Below are 17509 nucleotides of genomic sequence, written 5' to 3'. Positions count from 1 at the left end.
CTCTGGTCTCCTTCTGGCTCTCCATCCTGCTTCCTTCCTTCCTCAGTCTCTTCTGCAGCTTCTTCTCCCTGCTTAGCTCCACTCTCCTTTGGGTGGGGCAGGAAACCTGAAACCTCCCCCTTTCCTGGGGACCACCCTGTTACACTACTACCCTTTTTGCTTCCCTTTTCCTTATTCTTTGTCTTTCAGCTTAGTTGTTACTTATACTAGGAAACTTTCCTTAACCCTTTCCAAAACTTGCGTTTCTATGTCCTGCTTTCTAGATTTTAAAAAGAAAAAGAATAGGAAAGAGTTAATAAGTTGTACAAGGAAAGTTCTCTTGAATTTATAGTGGTTAAGACAGAAAAATTGGGAAATCAAAAAAAATCTAGAACGTGTTCTTTGTTTAGATTGCTCTGCAAATTCACTAAGTGCTCAAACTAATATAACAGAAACCTGTAATAGAAATGATAGTTCACTGCATTTCATTTCTTTTTAAATGCAAAACTCCAGTCTGTGGACTAAGCCATTAGAAAAGACCCTTTTTCAAACAGAGCTTGGTTAATGTGCATTAATAGGTTTAATCAATGTGCATTAATTAAGCATTAGTCTTTAAAAGTAAAGCTCTTGTATACCCATGGAACTATCCAAGCCAGGAATGGTGTATAGTGCTGGTCTCTTGAAGCTTTTTGTACTTATTTGAGCCATTTCACCCACCTGAGTTGACCTCAGTGACTAACTTTGCTGTTGACCAGGGTTTTGGATAGGGCCCAACTTCTTGTAGTTCCTGTTCTTTGGACACTTTGCTGAAATTTCTTTCTTTCTTTTCAATGGCTTTCTTTCTTTTCAAACAGCCAGGGGCCAGGGATTCTCTTGACCTGACCTATATATGTGGTTGTATTTGGCTCCTTTGACCTACTTGATAGTTAAGAATTTTTCCTTCTGATGAGTTGTTAGAATATGTATGATAATGCTTATCCCTGTGCTTGGTGTAAGATTTGCATCATAGCTCTGGATTATACCCCTGGGTTATATGTCCCATCCTTATGCGTTTTCCCCTGAGCATTGTGCTTGCTGTTACACTATTTCTGATCTTTAAGTTCTTAGAAGCATTTTTCTTAACCTTTTTGGTGAAAACCAACTTCACCCCATTTTCACCCCTTTAACCTGTACTTTGTCAGGTGGATACCTTTCTTTTAATCACAGAATTTTCTTTTCTTGGTTTGGGTCAGGTGTCATTGCTGGCACCCCAGGTATTGCTCAGCATTGATGTTTCCAGTTCTGTTTTGGCTCTCCCTTTGGGCTATTTTTAGTGTTCTTTATATCTCTGTGACATTTTCTTTATCCAGGTGGTTGACCCTTTAGGGTTGGAACACAGTTCCTTTTCTATTGGTAGTGATGGAAAGTTGCCAGCCTTCCTGCCTGCCTTCCTCCCTCCCACTGTAGACTTTATTGCATCTTTTATTATTTGTTAAGATCAATGACCTCTTTTAAATTGCTGTCTTGGATTCCCTATTTTCTTTTTGTCAATATTAATTTACAAAGTTGTAATTTTATTGAAATAACAAAATGCCATGTTAAACATTTGTTAGGTATAAAGTTCAGTGGTGTTAATGTTAGGGGGAAGGATGTCCTGAACAAACTCCACAAATAGGTTTTTATGAACTCTACTCCCACTCCAGACCAAAGAGATCCAAGACACCAAGAACTACAAATCCCATAATGTCATCACTGAAGGGAGGATTGCTGGGACCTGAGGGTGAAGTTAAACAGCCAGGTTTGGTATAAAACCAGACATGTGGGCCTTGGGGGTCTTTTGGTTTTTCACCAGCTCTCAGCGTGCTTTTGGGATTCCAGCTCAGTAGAACTGGTGGGACGCATTCACGAATTTATCGCCCTCTCTTTCTGCCTGAGTTACTCATTTCTTCATTTCCTGGCTTTTGTAAATAAACTTTTTTCCCCCAAAGATTTATTTATTTATACATACAAGAGCTGAGGTATAGGCCAGAGATGTGCGGGAGGGTGAGAAGATTCACCAGACACAGAGTGGGGAGCAGAATAGGCAGACTGACTGAAACCTGCTGCTGAGGGGAGCAGCAGGTGAGACAAGAGAGGTCTGCTTTGCAATGTGGGTTGCTCTGCAGCCGGTGGGGATGGAACCGGCATTGCAGAGGCTGCGGACAGCTTCACAGCCCTGTGCTCAACCGCCTGTGACACCAGGGAGGCCCTGTAAATAAACTCTATTTTTTATTTTTATTTTTATGAATATTTATTTATTTATTTATACAAGCACTGGGTACAGTCAGAAGCACGGGAGGATGAGAGAATTCACCAGAGCAGGGAGCAGAACAGGCAGACGGATGAAGTATACTGCTGAGGGGAGCAGCGGGCAGCAGGAGAGGTCTGCATGCGATGTGGGACCCTCGCCCGGCGGCCGGGGATCGAACCAGTGCTGCAGAGGCTGCGGGCAGCTTCGCAACCCAGCGCTCAACCGCTGCACCACTGGGGAGGCCCTGTAAATAAACTCTGTATGAACCGTTTTGTGTGTGCCTGCAGTTGACTTAAAAGTCCCTTTTAAGTGCACAGGTGAGGACCCGCAGTCAGACAACCCATTTCATGTTGGGGTTGCCTTGTAACATTAAGAATTTTCATTCTAGGGCCTCCCTGCTGGCGCAAGGGGTTATGATGCAACCTATGAAGCTTCCACAGCCACTGCAGCACGAGTTTGATCCCCTGGCCAGGGAGCAATCCACATGGCACAGCAGACCTCTCAGGTCTCGCCCACTGCTTCCCTCAGCTGTGTACTTCAGTCCGCCTGCCTGTTCTGTTCCCCACTCTGTCTGTGGTGAATCCTCTCACCCCCCACACCTCTGGCCTATATCCCAGCTCTTGTATGCGTAAATAAATAAATCTTTAAAAAAATTTTTTTTTTCATTCTTGTGCAACAGACCCGCAGAACCTTTCCATTTTAAAAACTGAAATTCTGTACTAATTAAACTTTCCATTTTCCTCTTCATTCAGACCCTGACAACCACCATTCTTCCTGTTACTGGGAATTTGATTATTTGTAATACCTTATTTACTCATATAGTATATAGTACTTGTCCTTCTGTTGTTACTTATTTACTTAGTTGGTATACTGTCCTCAAGGTTCATCTGTTACAGTGCATGATTGGATATCCTTTTTTAGGGCTGAAACGTATTCTGTTGGTGTACAAATATCTCTTGAAATCTTTCTGGTTTTTTTATTATATAAACATAAACTTGGGGTTGTTGGATCATGTGGTAACACTTTTTTTATTTTTAAAGATTTATTTATTTATTTATACAAGCACTGGGTACAGTCAGAAGCGCAGGAGGGGGAGAGAATTCACTATAGCCAGACTGGGGAACAGAACAGGCAGACTGACGAAATACACTGCTGAGGGGAGCAGCGGGAGTGGCAGGAGAGGACCCTCGCCATTGGCCGGGGATCGAACCTGTGCTGCAGAGGCTGCGGGCAGCTTTGCAGCCCGGCGCTCAACTGCTGCATCACCAGAGGAGGCCCTCATGTGGTAATACTTTTAATTTTTTGAGGAACTGTTGTACTGTTTTACATAGCAATTACACCTTTTTACCTTTTTAGCAACTGGCGTAAGAGAGGTTCCAGTTTTTCCATATAATCTATACTAATTTTCTGTTTTTTTTTTTTTTTAATTTATATAGTAGTCATCCTATTAGATGTAAAGTAGTATCTCAGTCTGGTTTTGATTTGTATACTTAGTTTTGAAATCAAGAAGTTTGAATTCTCTAGTGTTCTTTGTTTTCAACTTTTGTTTTAAGGGCACAGTTTTCTACTTCTGTAAAAAATGTAGAATTTTGATAGGGATTATATTAACTCTAGATTGGGGCCTCCCTGGTGGTGGAAGGGGTTACGATGCAACTTAGGAGGCTATCTGCAGCCACTGCAGCATGAGTTCGATCCCCGGCCGGCCAGGGAGCATCCCCCATGGCGCAGCAGACTTCTCCTGACTTGCCGACTGCTCCCCTCAGCAGTGTATTTCAGTCAGTCTGCCTGTTCTGTTCCCCACTGTCTCTGGTGAATCCTCCCACCCCCCTCCCCCCCCACACCTTTGGCCTGTGCGCCAGTTTTTGTATGCATAAATAAATAAATCTTTAAGAAAATTCATTAACTCTAGATCTGTTCAGAGTAATGTTGATGTTTGAATAATAGCCAATCCATAAATGACATTTCTTTCTATTTGTATCTAATTTCTTTTAGCAATGTTTTGTAGTTTTCACTGTCATGTGTCTTCTCCTTAGTGAAATTTACTAACTCTTTTATTTATTTTCTTAAAAATATTTTTATTTATTTATTTATACAAGCACTGGGTACAGTCAGAAGCGCAGAAGGGTGAGAGAATTCACCAGAGCCAGAGCAGGGAACAGAACAGGCAGAGTGATGAAATACACTGCTGAGGGGAGCAGCGGGCACAGCAGAGGTCTGTCGTGCCATGTGGGACCCTCGCAGGTGGCTGTCGTGTCATGTGGGATCCTCGCTGCAGAGGCTGTGGGCAGCTTCGCAGCCCAGCGTTCAACCGCTGCACCACCAGGGGAGGCCCCTAACTTTTATTTTTGATGTTATTGTAAATCATACTATTTTTTTAAGTTCTTTTTCAGACTATGAATGCAATGGATTTTTGTGTGTTGACTTTGTGCACTGCTACTTTGCTGAATTCTTTTTTTTTTTTTTTTAAGATTTATTTTTTATTTATGCATACAAGAACTGGGGAGTAAGCCAGAGGTGTGGGGGTGAGTGCATTCACTGGCGACAGAGTTGATCTATTGAAATACACTGCTGAGAGGAGCAGCTGGTGAGACAGGAGAGGTTTGCTGTGCTATATATCGGTTAACTCCCTGGCCAAGGATCGAACTCATGTGGCAGTGGCTGGTGACAGCTTGATAATGCTGAGACTTTAACCCCTGCGCCATCAGGGAGACCCTTTTTCTTTTTTTGTTGTGGAATCCTTATAGAGTTTTCTGCAGAGAAGCTTATGACATCTGTGAACAGAGATTATTATTTCCTTTTCAATTTCTCCTTGTCTGATTGTTGTGGATAGATCTTCCAATACTATTTTGACCAGAAGCTGTGAAAGCTGCTACCGTGTTGTGTTCCTAATTTTTTTTTTAACATTTATTTATTTATTTGTACAAGCACTGGGTACATTCAGAAGCGCGGGAGGGTGAGAGGATTCACCAAGAGCCAGAACAGGGAACAGAACAGGCAGACTGATGAAACCTACTGCTGAGGGGAACCGTGGGCAGCAGGAGAGGTCTGTGTGCCATGTGGGGCCCTCACCAGTGGCCGGGGATCGAACCGGCACTGTAGAGGCTGTGGGCAGCTTTGGAGCCCAGCGCTCAACGACTGTGCCACCAGGGGAGGCCCAGTGTTCCTAATCTTAAGAGAAGCTCTCAATCTTTCATCAGTAGACATATTTGTTGTCAGTTTGGAGTGCTCTAGTTAGTTTGACCCTGATAAGATGTCTTTTACCTTTCTGGTTATTGGTGAAAATAATGGGATTAGTTAGAAAATTTGTATTAGTAAACATTTAGGATACGAGGGTGGGCCTGTGGTGGGGATGGATGTCTGACTACATTTGCTCTCCCCTCCCCCCCATGTGTGCATTTGTGTTTTGTTTTAGAGTGGGATAGGGTTGTGCAGGAGAAGGAAAACCAGGATTGTACTGTTCTCTTCTTGCTGAAATCATACAAATCAAAGGCTTGTTTTTAGTTGTTGCCTTATCTCATTCCCCATTATATCTTAATCTGTCATGGTTGCTAGGTTTTGTTGTCAAGATCTTGTCCCTGATGGGCAATAGTGTCTTTGGTTTCCAGGGACTCAGGTGTTATCACCGTGTTACTCATTTGTTGGCCTGTACTTTTGCCTTATTCCTTTTCTTTCTTTTCCTTTCAAGGTAATTTTTTTTTTTTTTTAACCCCTCTTGTATCATTGGTACTTGCAGAGAAGAATCTTCCAAACTCCGACATGGGGCTACTAGCATTTCTGAGGGGAAGAGTGCCGTAAGTCTCAACATTCAGTATATAGTCAGATCTGAAGCAGGGCTTTTTTTTTTTTTCTCCCCTCCTTACCAAAAAAATAAATAAATAAAGCTCATGCATAACTGCTAAATAAAATATTAGTATAATGGAACATCTCAATTGGTTCACATGGAATTTTGCTTCATCACATTAATGTTTTACAGTGTTCTAAACAAGATATCTTGTGATTACCTGTATATGAAGAGTAATAAAGGTGACTATCCTCTGATGTGACTTTTGTATATCTGGTGATTGGTTTAGTGTCTCCAAGTACAACTATATTTTCTACTCTACTCTGTAAAGCTATGTGAGAAGATGAAAAGTTATTAAAATATTGGATTCGGGCCTCCCCTGGTGGCACAGCGGTTGAGCGCTAGGCTGCGAAGCTGCCTGCAGCCTCTGTAGCGCCGGTTCAATCCCCGGCCGGCTAGGGTCCCACATGGAGCGACAGACCTCTCCTGCCGCGCCCACTGCTCCCCTCAGTGCATTTCGTCAGTCTGCCTGTTCTGCTCCCCGATCTGTCTCTGGTGAATTCTCTCACCCTCCCGCGCTTCTGACTGTATCCAGTGCTTGTATAAATAAATAAATAAATAAATCTTTAAACAAACTAAAATGATGGATTCGGGGCCTCCCTGGTGGTGCAAGGGGTTAAGATGCAACCTATGAATCTCACCATAGCTGCTGCAGCGCAAGTTCGATCCGCAGCTAGGGAGGTGACACACATATGCACAGCAGACCTCTCCTGACTCGCCCACTGCTCCCCTCAGCAGTGTATTTTGGTCAATCTGCCGGTTCTGTTTCCCGCTCTGTGACTGGTGAGTCCTCTCACCCCCTAAAACTCTGGCCTGTACCCAAGTTCTTGTATGTATAGATAAATAAATCTTTAAAAAAAATGATGGATTCACAAGAATGGTTGTATTTCATTTTTAATTTTGGGGAACTGATCTTTATTAGAATTTGAATACCCTTAGTCCTTCATGTCAGAAGAGGGAGCATAAATCTCAGGTTTTAAGGCTAGGAAAGGTTGTTTGACACTTGATAGATGTAAATAACATACAGCAGTGCTAATATTTTAATTTGAATCAAAACTGTTAATGACTTTGCTAGTGTGTTAGAGATAAGGTTTCATAAGTTTTGAATAGTTTGCTTCTAATTTTATTGTTAGCCTTATTTAGTGCAAGATTCTGTACCACATTAGGTTTCATAGGAATGCATATGTGACTTTGTAGCTATGCCTGTACAGAGCTATTTGTTTTCAATATAAAATGCATTTACATGTTTTAAATATAATACTACTGACTTTGAGCTGTCTAGTTTTCCAACAACCACATCTTTCTGGCTCAAGATATTTAGAACTCTTGGGCCTCCCCTGGTGGCGCAGCAGTTGAGCGCTACTGCGAAGCTGCCTGCAGCCTCTGCAGCGCCAGTTTGATCCCTGGCCGCTGGCGAGGGTCCCACATGGCGTGCAGACCTCCTGCCGCCTGCTGCTCCCCTCAGCATTGTATTTCGTCAGTCTTCCTGTTCTGTTCCCTGTTCTGGCTCTGGTGAATTCTCTCACCCTCCCTCACTTCTGACTGTACCCAGTACTTGTATAAATAAATAAATTAATTAAAAAAAATTTCGAGCTCTTTAAAACTCCTTATGTAAATTATATGTTTAGCCTCCTCACCTTGGAATTGTCTTACCTAGAGGCTTTTATTCTCCTGCTCCTGTCTGAACTAGTGCTCTTGATGTCATTTTCTTGGAGTCAGTGGGTTTGGAGTGCGGGGTCCTTGGGCTCACTCTGGGAAAGGTTTCACCAGAGCTCCCCTTTCAGCAGCACACGGGGAGTTTCCCAGGCGAGTTTCTCCACGAGGCAGAGACATTAGTTACTTTAAAAGGCAGGTTTATTAGGGAAAGGGACGGAAGAGTAAAGACACTCGTATAGACACAAGCGGGCAGGAAGAGCTGCCCCGAAAGGGACAGGTTTGCTCAGAGAGGCCTGCATGGTTGCAGGCGGCTGGCGGCTGGCCTTGAGGAGAGCTGCCTCTACTGAGGGAGGTCAGTGAAGAGAAGTCCCGGCATGGTACAGGTCATGGGCAGGCAGGAAGCTGCTGCCCTGCAGAGGGAGAAAGTTGGTAAAAAAAGAAGCACCTGCATAGTCACAGGTGGCAGTGGGAGTGCTGCCCTGAGCTGTGCAGAGACTGCACCAATACAGTCCTTTTCTCTTTGGGAGGGCTCACTCCTCTGTGGAGTGGCCTGTTTGTTGCTGATGTTGGGCAACAGGCAAAACGAGAAAGGGACCAGAGATTCCAGAATGGGCTCAATCTCCATGTCTTTACCCTCAGGTCCATGCTTCACTCCCTATAGCAGTCTGACCCTGCTCCGGTCTTATGCCTTGTGATAAGGCGCTGGTGCCTAAGGGTCCTGACTTCTCCAGCTGGATTAATTTTCATTTTATTTTCCTCTACCCCCACCTCCTTGTGTGAGTCAGGTTCTGGTCTTGGGGCACCTCCTTTCCAGTGTTTCTATTCTTTTTTTTTTTTCTTATTATTTTCATTTTTTAAAAGATTTATTTATGCATACAAGAACGGGAGTAAAGGCCAGAGGTGCACGAGTCAGGAGAGATCTGCTGCGCCATGTGGGTAGCTCACTGGCCGGGGATTGAACTCATGCTGCAGTGGCTGCGGATAGCTTCATAGGTTGTCTCTTAACTCCTTGTGCCACCAGGGAGGCTGCAGTCTTTCTATTCTTGTCCTCCATCATTCTTGGCTTATATTCAGTGATCATCCTAGGATCTCCATTCACACTATTCTGGCGATTTTCTTTTAACATGAGCTTCTTTACGTTGTATGCGTTAATCTTTCTCATTTTAGTGTCTGAATTCTTAACATTCTAGTCTTGCTTTAAAAAATCACCTCCTTCGAGAATCTATTCTTGGCTCCTGTTCTGAGGCGGGTTATATAAATTATTTGCTGCACAATAATTGGCTTGATTTTTTTCTTGTTATTTGTGACAATGTGTACAGTACTTTTCTTTTTGATCTTTGTTATTAGACTTAAGTTTTCCATGAGGTGGCGACCTTTGCTAGTTCTTTAAACATTGTAGCTAGTATTTAACATAGAGAGTGCTTAACAAGCAGTATATGAATATATATATTATGACTTCTAGAAACAGTGAAGCTTTAAGTGCTGTGAGTTACATTATCTTGTTGGACTCTGCCTAGCATGGAGTTGGCAAACTGATTCATGTAACTAGTCTGGCCAGCTGTTTTTGTAACATGCCATTTGTTTACATATTGCTTATAGATACTTTGAAAATACAAGGGAGTTGCCTCCCTATGTCAGACAGTATGGATTGCAAACCTTTAACATATTGACTTTTGTTTGGTAAAGATTTATTTATTCATGCATACAAGAACTGGGGTACAGGCCAGAGGTGCGGGAGGGTGAGATGATTCACCAGATAGAGCGGGGAACAGAACAGGCAGACTGACTGAAATACATTGCTGAGGGAAGCAGGGGATCAAGTCAGGAGAGATCTGCTGCGCCATGTACATATCTTCCTGAACGGCCAGGATGGAACTGGAGCCGCAGAGGCTGTCAATGAGTCTTGACTCAAGACTCATTTGAACCATTACTCAAACTGTTCACTTACAGTTTTACTCAGGATTTAATTTTAGTTTCCTTTTAGAGTATTACATATTGTGTATGGTGCCAGCATGCCAGTCATGGTCTAGTCAGGGAATGGAACAGAAGAAATTATGCAGCTGTGGAAGGTTTAAAGATCAAAAATGAGGTGGCTCTGTCGTGCAGTGACTATCGTGGCAAAGAGGGAAGCCAGAGATGATGATGGAATGATAACTACAGGACATACCCACTTCCCCCTAAGACTGGAGTATGTGAAATAAGGTCATCAAGATGTAGTAACTTAGAGATGGGTCCTGTGAATGAAGCTAGGTCAGCAAATAAAGGTGCTGCCTCACTGCTGCTGGTACCTCCCGAAAGGGTACCTACCATGAGAGTGTTTCTTGGAAGCTGGAGACCGGAATCAGACTGCTGCTCCTAATACTGAATGATAGTTTCACATACATCAAGTTAACGAGTCCATAGCCACTTGTCTTCTAGTCTAGTAGTGCCATGAGTAGGTAGTAGAGGAAGAGCTTGATAGGAAGCTTGCTGGAAGTAAAAATGCACTTTGCAGGGTGCCAGCCTCAGCATCATGAAGCATAGAAGAGTAGATTTGGAATCTGGAGACAATACCAGAATAACTGGCAAAGTCTTCTTTCAAATTTACATCTGTTAAAAATCTTATTTTATTTGCGGTAACATTGGTTTATATCATGGTACATGATTCAGAGGAGTCGGTTCACATACCTTCAGGTGTGAAACACCACACCCCATTCACTCCAGAGCATCTGTATGCCTTGATTGTGTACCTTTGGGCCATTCCCTAGTTAGTTTCTACCCCCCATTCCAATGTCCTCAGTTTTGGAGTCTAGACCTTATTTTGGTTTAGTTATATCAGTTCCTTTGTTTTGTTTCTTTGTATGAAGTCATCCTATATTTGTGTTTCTCTTTCTGGTTCATTTCAGTTAGTATAATCCCCTTCAATTCCTTCCATGTTGTCACAGATGGCAGGAATTTTTTTTTTTTTAAATAGCTTATGTGTATATACCACATTTTTTTTTTTTTAGTTTAATTTATGCATATAAGATCTGGGGTGTAGGCCAGAGGTGTGGGGGTAAGAGGATTCACCAGAGACAGAGCATGGAGCAGAACAGGTAGATTGACTGAAATATACTGCTGAAAGGAGCATTGGGCTAGGCAGGTGAGGTCTGCCTTATGTGGGTTAGCTCCTTGGTTGGGGATCAAACTCATGCTGCAGTGGCTGCCTTTAGCTTAAGTGCTGAGACTTTACCCATTGTGGCCACCATGGAGGCCCCATCTTCTTAATACAATTGTCTGTCATTGGTAACTTAGGTTGTTTCTATAACTTGGCTATTGTAAATAGCGGGGGGTGAGAGGATTCACCAGAGACCAAGTGGGGAGCAGAACAGGCAGATCTACCAAAATACAATGCTGAGGGGAGCAGCGAGCGAGACACGAGAGGTCTGCTGCACCATGTGGGTAGCTCTCTGGCTAGCCAGGGATGGAACTTCTGCAGCACAGGCTGTGGATAGCTTCATTATGCTGTGCTTAACCTTTTGAGCCACCAGGGAGGCCCATATAATACCTTTTTTAACGCTAATGTAAATGGGATTATTTTCTTGATTTCTTCTGGCTTATTATTTGCATATAGAATGCAACAGACTTTTGTTGGTTAATATGGTGAATTACACTGATGGTATGTTGTATCATTCTTGTGTCCCAGGAATAAATACTACTTAGTTATGACATATAATCCTTTTTATATATTGTTGAGTTTGGTTTCCATATATTTTGTTGAGGTTTTTACATCTGTTCATCATGGATATTGTTCTGTAGTTTTCTTTTTCTGTGTGATATCCTTATCTGCTTTTTTTTTTTCTTCTCTCAGCATTTTTTTAAAATAAATTTTATTTTTATATTCCCCATACAATTGCAAACCCCTTATTTTGACCCCAATCCCTCCCCTCCCCACCCCCCACCCCCCGTAGAGTGTCTCTGGTTCATAGTTTTTTGTTGATTTTGATTTTCACTTTCTTATAGTTATTCATTTTCCTGGTCCCTTACTTAAGTTTTTTAGATTCCTGCTATGAGTGAGACCATCCGGTATTTTTCTTTTTCTTTCTGGCTTATTTCGCTGAGCATGATCCCTTCCAGCGCCATCCATGTTGCTGCAAATGGCATGTGTTTATCTTTTTTGAATGCTGAGTAATATTCCATGGTGTATATGTACCACATCTTCTTGATCCAGTCATCTATTTTTGGGCATTTGGGTTGTTTCCAAAGCTTAGCTATTGTAAACAGTGCTGCTATAAACATAGGGGTGCAGGTGCTTTTTGGAATTGATGTTTCCGTGTCCTTTGGGTAAATACCTAGGAGTGGAATTGCTGGATCATATGGAAGCTCTATGTTTAGTAGGTCCAGAAATATCCACACAGCTCTCCATAGTGGTTGGACCAGTTTGCACTCCCACCAACAGTGCAGGAGAGTTCGTTTTTCTCCACATCCTTGCCAACATTTGTTTTTGCTAGTTTTTTAATTTTAATTTTTATTTATTTTTTAAATATTTGTTTTTATTTTATTTTTATTTATTTATACAAACACTGGATACAGTCAGAAGCGCGGGAGGGTGAGAGAATTCACCAGAGCGGGGAGCAGAGCAGGCAGAAGGACCGAAGCACACTGCTGAGGGTTGCGGCGGGCGGCAGGAGAGGTCTGCGCGCCATGTGGGACCCTCCTCCGGTGGCTGGGGAGCAGCTGGGGATCGAACCGGTGCTGCAGAGGCTGCGGGCAGCTTCGCAACCCAGTGCTCAACCACTGCGCCACCGGGGAGGCCCTGTTGCTAGTTTATGTGCCTTCTCACTGGTGTAAATAAGATGGTATCTCATGGTAGTTTTGATTTGCATTTCCCTGATTACAAGTAATGTTGAACATTTTTTCATATGCCTGTTGGCCATTTGCATTTCCTCTTCAGAGAAGTTTCTTTTTAGCTCTTTTGCCCATTTTTTGACTGGATTATTTTCTTTGTTGTTGTTGAGTCTCATCAGCTCTTTGCAGATTTTTGTGATCAGTCCTTTATCATTAGTGTTGGGTGCAAAAATGTTCTCCCAGTCGGTGGAGTTTCTCTTTGTTTTTGTTATTGTCTCTTTTGCTGTGCAGAAGCTCTTTAATTTGATGTAGTCCCAGCTGTTGATCTTTGCCTTCACTATCACTGCTTTGGGTGATGTGTCTGTAAAGATGTCTTTGATGTGCATATCATGTAGTGTTTCGCCTATATTTCCTTCTATGTATTTTATGGTTTCAGGTCTTATGTCTAGTTCTTTAATCCATTTTGAGTTGATTTTTGTGTATGGTATGAGGTAGTGCTCAAGCTTCATTCTTTTGCATGTAGCGACCCAGTTTTCCCAGCACCATTTATTGAACAAACTTTCTTTGCTCCAATGCATAGTCTTTGCTCCTTTGTCAAAGATTAGTTGACCATAAATCTGTGGGTTTATTTCTAGATTTTCATTCGATTCCATTGGTCTGTGTGTCTGTTCCAAGACCATGCAGTTTTGATGATTATGGCTTTGTAGTATAGTTTGAAGTCTGGGAGTGTGATGCCTCCATTCCCTTCTTTATTTTTCAGGAGAGCTTTGGCTATTTGGGGTTTTTAGTGATTCCATATGAATTTCATCAATAATTGTTCTATTTCTTTGAAGAATGACATTGAAATTTTTATTGGAATAGCATTGAATCTGTATATTGCTTTTGGTAGGATGGCCATTTTAATAATGTTTATTCTTCCAATCCATGAGCAGGGGATGTCTTTCCATTTCTTTGTGTCTTCTATTTCTTTTAACAGTGTTTTATAGTTTTCTTTGTATAGGTCCTTTACCTCTTTTGTTAGATTTATTCCCAAGTATTTGATTTATCCTTATCTGCTTTTTATAGCAGAGTACTGTTGGCATTAGAATGTTTGGGGACATTCTGTCTTACTCAGTTTTGGGGAAGAGTTTGAGTAGGATAGGTATTAGTTTGTATTTGGAGGTTTGGTAGTACTCACTAGTGAAAACATTTGGTCCCAGACACTTGTCTTATGGGGATGTTTTGTTACTGTTTCAACTTCTTTGCTTGTATAATCAAACTGTTCAGGCTTTCTATTTCTTTCTGATTCAGCCTTGGAAGGTTGTATGCTTTTAAGAATTTTATTTCTTCCAGATTAAAAATATTTTCTTAACCTCAAATTAATCATTATTTAAATCAAGATTTATTTTCTTTGGTAAAAGCAATAAAATAGTATCTGAATATTTGTATTTTAAAAAATCTAGGATTTCGGTTTAAAGTATTGGCTTAGCCTTATGTATTCATCATGTAAAATTCCATTTTTTCTACTTTATTTCAGTATCAGATATAGAAGGTGGTGATGGACTGCAGCTCAGGAAGGAACATACACTCAAAATATTTGCTTATATCAATTCCTGGACACAGAGGTATGCATCTTTATATATTTTGAAGACTAACCTTGTGAGTTGTATTTTAAATTGGCATTTTCTATCAACAGATTTTCTTTTTCAGGATGGAGAGTATTGACTTTTACTCAATAGATGACAGTTTACCAATATTTATTGAATTTTCTTTCCTGGGGGCTGTTCATGGTTTTGTTTTGATAACATGAGAATTAAAAATTCATTAATTAACTCCACCTTGATTATTTAGGAATATTGGAGTAATTGAAATTCTGTAGGAGTGATTGAAATTCTGAAAAATAATTATTTTAAGAGGTCAGGGAAATTTTGTGGCATAGCTAGCAACCTGTAATAAACTTAATCCTTTACAAAAATCAGTATTGTAGTAGAGGTCACTTTGACCCATCTAGAAGTCATTCATTGTTCCTTTTCCATAATGTGTATATTAGGCCAGCTTTGAAACAATACATGTATTGTGATTATAGAGAATAAAACTTCAGGAGAACATGATCATTAATATAACAAAGGTTTCTAAAAAGGACTTGTAAATTCCTCTTTCTGAAGTTGATTTTAGCTGGTCATGGCTAAAAATTCTTTTTACTTTACTGTCCAGTTTAAACTTCTTAGTCCTTCTAAAGTTTTTATGGGTGAAGATTATTGAAGCATTTTGTGGAATGATCCGTGAGCATGTTTAATGTAGTAATATGTAAATCAGTGTTGTGAGGCACACAGTATCAGGATAGGTTAAGGTTACATATCACTTGTGGTACAGTAATAACTTTTTTCTTACATTTTTTTCCATCTTCCTGTGAGTAAAATTGGGACATATATTTGTTCCAAATTTTGTTTACATTTTAGCTATTTAAAAGTAATGTGCCATTTTGACATCAAAGAGACCAGTTGGGTCTCTTTTGACTAAGTTTGTAGTGGTTGCTGAATAGGTAATTGGATATTTCATAATAATAATAAGTTAATGATGTCAAATTAATGTAATTAAATGATTTGATGATAGATACTGCATTTAAATCAATTTAAAATTTATGTATTGTAACTACAGCTAGGTGTCTAGGACAAACCTATACTTCTAATTTCAGTATTTATGTGTGTGCCACTCCATTAAAATGAAATTTTGAAATTCCATTTTCCTAATGTCTTAACACTAATTGTTATTGGAGCTGGGTGGGAATTAGATTTTTCCTATTCCTAGTTTATTATCCTGGATTTTAAATCCTATATCAGAAATTTTTAACCTTGTGTTTGTGAATGGGAATGAATTATAAAGGAAATTTTGATAAGTGCAGTTTTAGGTTTCATCAGAAAGTTAAATGATTTTTGCCCCCAAACTCTAGAGACCCTTTTCCTTTATTTACAGCCCCAAACTGTAGTTTTAGGAGTGTGACCTTGGAGCCACATTGATATGGGTTCCAGTTATACTTAATTACCTGTGTGCTGGATGACTATGACAAATTAATTTGTATAAGCTCTCACTTCCTCATTTGTGAAACTAATAATCAAGCTACCACAATGATAGTAGGTTGTGAAGAAACAAAGAATGTAGCACAGTATCGTGAAAAAAGAGCTCCATAAACACTTGTTTTAATTAAAATTGTTAAGATTTATTTTAGAAGATGAAATATAAATTCATGGTACATAAAGTAAAGCTTGAAAAACTAATCTGGGAAACACAGCTTGTAACATTTATAATTTTATTCACATGTTGATAGGTATGAAAGTTTTAACTGGTGGTAACAAAAGTAGAATGTAACACTCTGGGTAATAAATAAAGTCTTTTCAGACTGGTAATAAGGGTAGGATGGAGAAGAAGATAAGATTAGCTCAAATAGCAGGAGGAGGGTATGTGTAATGTTGGTGTATAGATACACATAATACTGAATTTAAAAAAGTAAAATGGTAAGAAAACACCTGTAATAAAAAGGTCTCTTGTCTTATTTCCTCAGCCCCAATTCTGTTTTCAACTTTTTCATTAACTGATTTTGATATTAATCTCTTTGTCCTGAAATAATACTATATTGCCTTTGCTTCATTATCAATTTTAGGTATAATCTTATGAATTTCTTTTTCTGATCTGTGATTTCAGTGTTTCCCCCATGCTCTAAATTGTGTTTTACCAGGTTTTTTTTTTTTTTTTTAATAGAGGCATGTTTTTCTTTATTTGTTTGCTTGTTTGTTTTGTTTATACATGCACTGGGTATAGTCAGAAGCGCGGGAGGGTGAGAGAATTCACCAGAGCCAGAGCGGGGAGCAGAGCAGGCAGAAGGACCGAAGTACACTGCTGAGGGGAGCAGCGGGCGGCAGGAGAGGTCTGCGCGCCATGCGGGACCCTCCTCCGGTGGCCGGGGAGCAGCCAGGGATCGAACCGGCACCACAGAGGCCGCGGGCAGCTTCGCAACCCAGCGCTCTACCGCTGCGCCACCGGGGAGGCCCTGTTTTACCAGTTTTTGAAGTAGTTCTAAAACTAAAAATACTGCTCAGTGATGAGCTAAAAAAGGTTCTATTGCTAATTTTTTTTATCTTACAAGATATAAATTCCTTTTTTTTTTAAAGATTTATTTATTTATACAAGAACTGGGGTACAGGCCAGATGCGCGGGAGGGTGAGAGGATTCACCAGAGACAGAGCGGGGAACAGAAAGGGCAGACTGACGAAATACACTGCGAAGGGGAGCAGCGGGCGAGACAGGAGAGGCCTGCCGCACCATTTGGGACCCTCACCGGCTGGCTGGAATTGAACCGGCGCAGCAGAGGCTGAGGACAGCTTCACAGCACTGCCCCAACCACCTGTGCCACCAGGGAGGCCTGGATTACTAATTCTTTACAAACTTTCCAATCTTTCTTATAGTACTAGTGTTTACATTTTTATGCATCATTAGGTGACTTACTCCCTTCCCCTAATTTCCTTTGGTGCTAATCCTCTCCTGTATGTATTGATTTCTCACTAGGATAACTAGGGTTACTAAATACTTAATCTTCTCTTCAGATCATCCTTGAAATTCCTTGCTTTTCTGCTGTTTGGATCTCCAGTTTCCTGGATTCCATGTTGTCATGGAGCCTGGAAGATATTTTTAGACATTTTAGGCCTAAAACTGTCTATTCTGCCCTTACACTTAACTGATAGTTTTTGTTGGATACAGAATTCTAGGCGAAAAATGACTTTTTCTTTCCTTCAGTAATATTGCTTTGTGTATTCCAGCTTCCAATATTGCTTTGGGAGAGGTATTGGCTACTTGTATTTCTGAGCTTTTCTTAGTCATTCTCCTAATTTTTCCTGAAAGCTTTTAGGATCTTTATAAACACCCCTGAGTTTCATAATATGTATTTTGGTGGGCTCTTGCATTCTAAAGCTTTTTAATTTTGTAAT

General features: G+C 40.7%; 1 protein-coding gene across 1 annotated transcript in view; it reads left to right on the top strand.

Moving 5' to 3' along the window:
* USP34 (ubiquitin specific peptidase 34) overlaps nt 1–17509 on the top strand; it is a 229928-nt gene that overhangs the window by 36866 nt on the left and 175553 nt on the right. Inside the window, 1 exon segment of the mRNA XM_037527455.2 lies at nt 14068–14155. Within this exon segment, the coding sequence (XP_037383352.1) occupies nt 14068–14155 (88 nt within the window).

The sequence above is a fragment of the Talpa occidentalis genome, unplaced genomic scaffold (assembly GCF_014898055.3).
Source record: "Talpa occidentalis isolate TD23 unplaced genomic scaffold, MPIMG_talOcc4v2.1 talOcc4.5, whole genome shotgun sequence".
Classification (NCBI taxonomy): Eukaryota; Metazoa; Chordata; class Mammalia; order Eulipotyphla; family Talpidae; genus Talpa; species Talpa occidentalis.
Note: the sequence above shows the minus strand (reverse complement) of the source record. Positions and strands in the feature narration are given on the sequence as shown.